General features: G+C 44.7%; 1 protein-coding gene across 1 annotated transcript; it reads left to right on the top strand.

Annotated features, from left to right (window-relative positions):
* The first annotated feature begins 805 nt into the window (after positions 1–805).
* LOC147451580 (G-type lectin S-receptor-like serine/threonine-protein kinase SD2-5) lies at positions 806–4876 on the top strand. The gene has a single exon (XM_086518777.1). The coding sequence runs from the start codon at positions 1544–1546 to the stop codon at positions 2348–2350; it is 807 nt and encodes a 268-aa protein (XP_086374903.1). The 5' UTR covers positions 806–1543; the 3' UTR covers positions 2351–4876.
* The last annotated feature ends 475 nt before the right edge of the window (positions 4877–5351 follow it).

Below are 5351 nucleotides of genomic sequence, written 5' to 3'. Positions count from 1 at the left end.
TTCCCATGATAATGGAGATCCATGTAATTAAATGGTAAAAGATATTTTTTTGTATATTAAAATAATGGATATTTTTATTTAAAAAAAGAGGAATTTTAGATAAACTTATTTTATGATAATGGAGAAATTCATATGACATTTGGAATTCAATCATTTCAATACAAAAAGAGGAATTTTAGGTATATTAAAAAAAATGGATATTTGTATTTAATTAAAAGAAATGTTTTGGTGGAATTTAAATAGAAAAAGGTCTAAATTAAATGTTGGTGACAAAAGAGGAATTTTCACCATAATTGCACCACCTAGAGAATTAGGGTTGATAAATTAAATTGGTAGAAAGAATATCCTTAGATATTCTATGTGGATAAGTCACCAAATTAATATTTACCCAAAATTAGATTAAATGGAAGAAGTGTATTTTTATAAAAAATCAAATATTCTCATATAGAACCAATTCTTAATCTATTATAGTTAGGAAGGAATGAAATTCATAAAGTTGGAATTTTCCTTACGGTTAGAAGTTCAGTAGATGTTTATTATTTGAAGAAAATCCTTGGAATCAAAGTTAGAAGTAAACCGAATAATTTTGGTTAGACCATGACTGTGAGAGGGACGGCCAATAAACTACTTGTCCATCTCTCAATCTGAATCAAGCAAAAACCTCGTGACACCAATTCCAGTCCTTAATACAAAGAATAGACTACCGTTGAATTAACCTAGTTTTCCCTTGACCGAAATCACCAAGAATCTAGTTGGAGATTCAGTCAAATGATGGGTAGATTATCCTGATGAGAGATCAATGATTCTCATTAAGAGAATATGGATTAAGGAAAAAGCCTTTTTTTGATACATATACATATATATATATATATATATATATATATATACACATATATATATTTAACAGTAGCAGCGAGAGCAGTTACAATAGCAAAAGTAGTGGAAGAGGAAAGAGGCCAGATTTATGCCGCGATTGAAAACCAAGGGAAAAATTGTCCATTTCCTGACATACATACTCCAGTTGAGTATAAGGGTAAGCCATTTAAACTTTTGATTGATTTAGGTAGTACTCATTCATTTAGTTCCCCCGGATGCTTGCGTAAGCTAGTCTTAGAACAGAAATCAGGGAAATCATGAGATAGAATTGACCCCCGGAGCTCAGCTAGTAGCCCAGCACATGTACGAAATGCCAGTCCCGCTGAAGCCCTCCTTGAAGTCATTGAACTCAAGGAACAGCTTAGATAGCTGTTAGAACAAGGGTTTGTAAGACCCAGTGTTTCACCTTCGGGAGCGCCAGTTTTCTTTTAGAAAAAGAAGGATGGAATGTTAAGACTTTGGTGGATTACAGAGGTCTCAATCAGCTGACAGTTAAGAATAAGTATCCTATCCCCAAAATTGATGAGCTTCTAGAGACAAGCTAAATGGAGCCCAGATCTTCACAAAGATAGATCTCAAATCAGGGTATTACCAGATCAGGATTAATGATCAAGATATCCCGAAGACAGCCATCAATACTCGCTATGGGCACTATGAGTTTGTTGTCATGCCATTTGGATTGACAAATGCCCCAGCTACATTCAATCGCCTAATGCAAGACATTCTTAAAGAATACTTGGATCATTTTGTTCTTGTTTTCTTTGATGATATTCTGATTTACTCAAAGAATACAGCTGACCATGAAGCTCATGTCCCTAAAGTTCTTGAGATTGTAAGGAAGCACCAACTCTTTGCAAAAAAGAGCAAATGCACTTTCTCTGTCGACCATGGTGCTTGCATTTTGCTTTTAGATATCAAGCCTCAAAATGTGCTCTTGGATGGCAAGTTTTGTGCAAAGGTCTCTGATTTTGGGCTGTCCAGGCTACTAAGCAGGGATGAGGCTACAGCTTCACCGATGCATGTCAGGGGAACACGTGGTTACATTGCTCCAGAGCTGTTTGCTGGGCATGTTGCAACGCCCAAAGCCGATGTTTACAGCTTTGGGATGGTATTGTGGGAGCTTGTTAGTGTTCAAAGGGTGGTGGAACCACAAATCAGCAACTCATTCCATCCAGAAGAGGCATTTCCCAAAGTGGAATCAGGGGCATGGGATGAGGTGATTGATCCTGCACTCTACAGAGAAGTAGAGCATGATGAGAGACGACTGTTGCAAGTGAAGAACACCATGAGATTGGCTTATTGGTGTATCCAATATGACCAAGATAAGAGACCTGCAATGCCTAGCCTGTCACAGCAGCTGCAGCCTCCTGATAAAGTTATCAGGAGGGCTCGAACTAGATATCTGTTCGCTTTGCTGATTTGGCGCTTATGTGGCACATCAGCCACGCTGGCAGTCAACAGCCGGAAATTTTAATTTTACGCCCGTTTTTTCACCCGCCGAGCCGTGTGTGTGTGTGTGTGTATATATATATATGCCGCACGCCTCATGTACTCCTCCACTGATGGACTCCACAAAGTAGCTGTCAAACTCCTTACCATCAAACAAACCACCTATTCCCTCAGGCACACACTCAAAATCCAACTCCACACTTGGATTGGCATCATCTGCAACATCCATATTCAACACATCCTTAGATGCACTCTGTTCCTCATCAAAATGGACCTCATCCGTCCCCACTTCACACAAAGCTTCATCTAAACAACACCACTCTTGCATCTCTTCGCAGCCAAGATCGATTTGCCGAATCCCTGTTTCAAACACTTCATCTTTAAAGAGCTCTTCATCATGCCCTTCCGATTGCACCTGTTCCTTACAAGCATCACTTTTCACCACCACTCTGTTATCTTCATCATAAAATCCCTAGAAAAAGAGTTTGAATCCCCATCGTCGCTACACGAATCATCAGCTTCTAAATCTGTGGAAGCATGCAAATCCTGTTTTGGAAATGTCAGAAGATATGCCACCAAACTCTTCACATTCACAAAATTCATACATGCCATCTGGATTCCCAATTGAATAGGCAACGTGCCAAGAAACAGAAACTTCACTTCTTTCCTGGTCAGAACCACACCGTAATCCGCTTCAAGCACCCCAAGCAGACTCTTAAATCTCCAATAATGCGCTTGGACTTCATCCATCGACTCTAGCTGTAGCTTCTTCACCTTCTGGTTCATTCGAAGAAGAACTCTACTGATTTTCACCATCGTAAACTGAAGGGACCTGAAGAAAGATCCTCAGTGGGGGCACTAGAAAGCATGTGAGGTGAAAACAAGAAAGAAAACACAAGGCCTCTATAGTCGTCCACCTCGCAACTTTGGAATACAACAACAATATGGGGGCACCAGAGACAATATCACACACATCTCAAAATATTATCATGTCCGGGGGCCGCGGGGAGGGAGCTTTAGGACCTGTGGGAGCTGGCTTGGGTTTCCCGCCGTTTAACATCATTTCTTGGTTTTGGGCGAGGGTGAGAGCCTGTTCATATGTCGTAGGGTCGAAATTACGCACTGGGAACTGAATGTTGGCATCCAATCCTCGGATGAATTGTTTAAGTTTGTCAATCTCGGACACCCCTAACAGTCGTGCCATTGCAATGACTCGATTGCTGTAAGTCAAAACCGGCAAACCATTCTGGGAGAGACGAGTGAACTCACCTTCCAGGTTAGTCAAATACTGCGGGGGGAGAAAGCGAGAAGTGAGGTCGGAGACAAACGTGTCCCACTCGTAATGTGTTACCTGACTTATCGTGTCCGTGTGGAGCTTGGACCAATGTTGCTACCAAGTGACCGCCTCGCCCGTAAGGTGGGGTGCCTTTAGGTGAACCTTATCTGCGGGTTAGTGATGCGGGCCAACGGAAAGTGTGCGACAAATTGATGAATGAATTGGGATATAGCTGAGTGGTCGCACTTACCGTTGTACTCCGTAAAGTTCAGGGAAGACCGAATGAGGGGTTGTGGTTGATGTGCGGGATGAGGGGGCGGGGGGGTGTGGTAAGCGGTGGCAGCGACCAATCTAGCCTGCATAGTAGCCAACATCTTCTAGTGGTGAGCCAACATGGCCTCTCGGTCTAGCTGTTGTTGCCGCTCGATCTGCGCAAGGTCCGCCCCCCGCAGAGCTGCCTCATGTTTGCGCTCTTCGCGCATCAATAAGAGTAGTTTTTCAAAATCCGAACTTCCATGTGGTTCTCTAGGTGTTTCCACCCTTTCCTAGACCTACTGCCTTTTAAGCAACATGGTTACTTTGGCTACTTGCGCTTGGAGTCTTCTGTTTTCTTCCATAAGCTGTGCTACGATCTGCTGCGTGTTTTGCGGAAGCGTATCTGGAACTGTTTCTGTATTCTGTGAAGCGTTGTCGAGAGTTCCCGACTCATATTGTTCCTCATCTCCTCTCCCATCCATTGCGCTAGTTTGTGTGTCTTTTCCGGATCTTAGCACGACCATGCGCTGGAGGGCACTCCTGGTAGTCCTGCTGGATCACCAAAGTCCTGAGCTCTGATACCAATGTAGTATGCTTGAGTTAGTATTCGGGTGAATTCCCAGCAAGACCTTCTTGAAAACGAATGGAGTAATGCAAAACCACAAAAGGGAAAATAAGAGAGGGTAAAGGGGTAGAGATAACAATGGAGTCGACACACGGTTTGGTCCCGTTACCCACTGAGGGCCCCCTCCTGCAATATACAGGAGTATTTGCTTTCTTAGGAGAACCGGGAATACAATGTGCCGAAGAACACTTTGAGAGAGAGGGAGAAAGACTGTCGTGAACTGTCCACGATACTGCTGTCCTGCAATTCCAGCGATGAATCTCCGTCTGGCCTCCGGCTGACTGCTGCCCTATTAGGTGCGAGACCTGAAATATTGAGACCCACCCTAGGAGGAAGCGGATCGGGCTGCTGACTACTACTGCACCGGCACAACTGGAGGAGGCGAGCTGGTGCTGAAGACTGAGGGCAGGAGGATGCGGGCTGAGGGGAGGGAGGCCTGAACTGAGGTTGGGGCACTGTGGGGCTGAAGCTGGGAGCTGGGGGATTGGAGGAATGAGGGGGGAGGGGCCCAGCCTTTATAGGCTGCGCTGGTAGGCAGGCGGCCAGCCTAGGGCCAACCGACCTCCAGTAGGTCGGCCAGCTGGCCGACTGCCCTGAAGTTGGCCCTGGCCCGGCTGCCCTTGCCCCCTTCATTCGTGCCCGTCTCCTTCCTTCCTACTCCGTTTTGCCTTGGAATTGGCCCTGCCCGAGGCTTACTGCAAGACCTACTGACCCGACTTATCCTAAGTTGACTTAACCAAGAGTGGCACTGCCCCGTTCTACTGTGGGTCAAGGGACTAACAAGGACTGACCGACCTATGGCTAAGATACCGACCTAGGTAGCTCTTGCCTGACTGGTCCCCGGACTGGGGCCACGGCATACCACAATAT

This window comes from Adiantum capillus-veneris, chromosome 8 (assembly GCF_014529385.1).
Source record: "Adiantum capillus-veneris isolate H3 chromosome 8, ASM1452938v2, whole genome shotgun sequence".
NCBI classification, from domain to species: domain Eukaryota; kingdom Viridiplantae; phylum Streptophyta; class Polypodiopsida; order Polypodiales; family Pteridaceae; genus Adiantum; species Adiantum capillus-veneris.
This window is presented reverse-complemented; position numbering and strand designations above follow the sequence as displayed.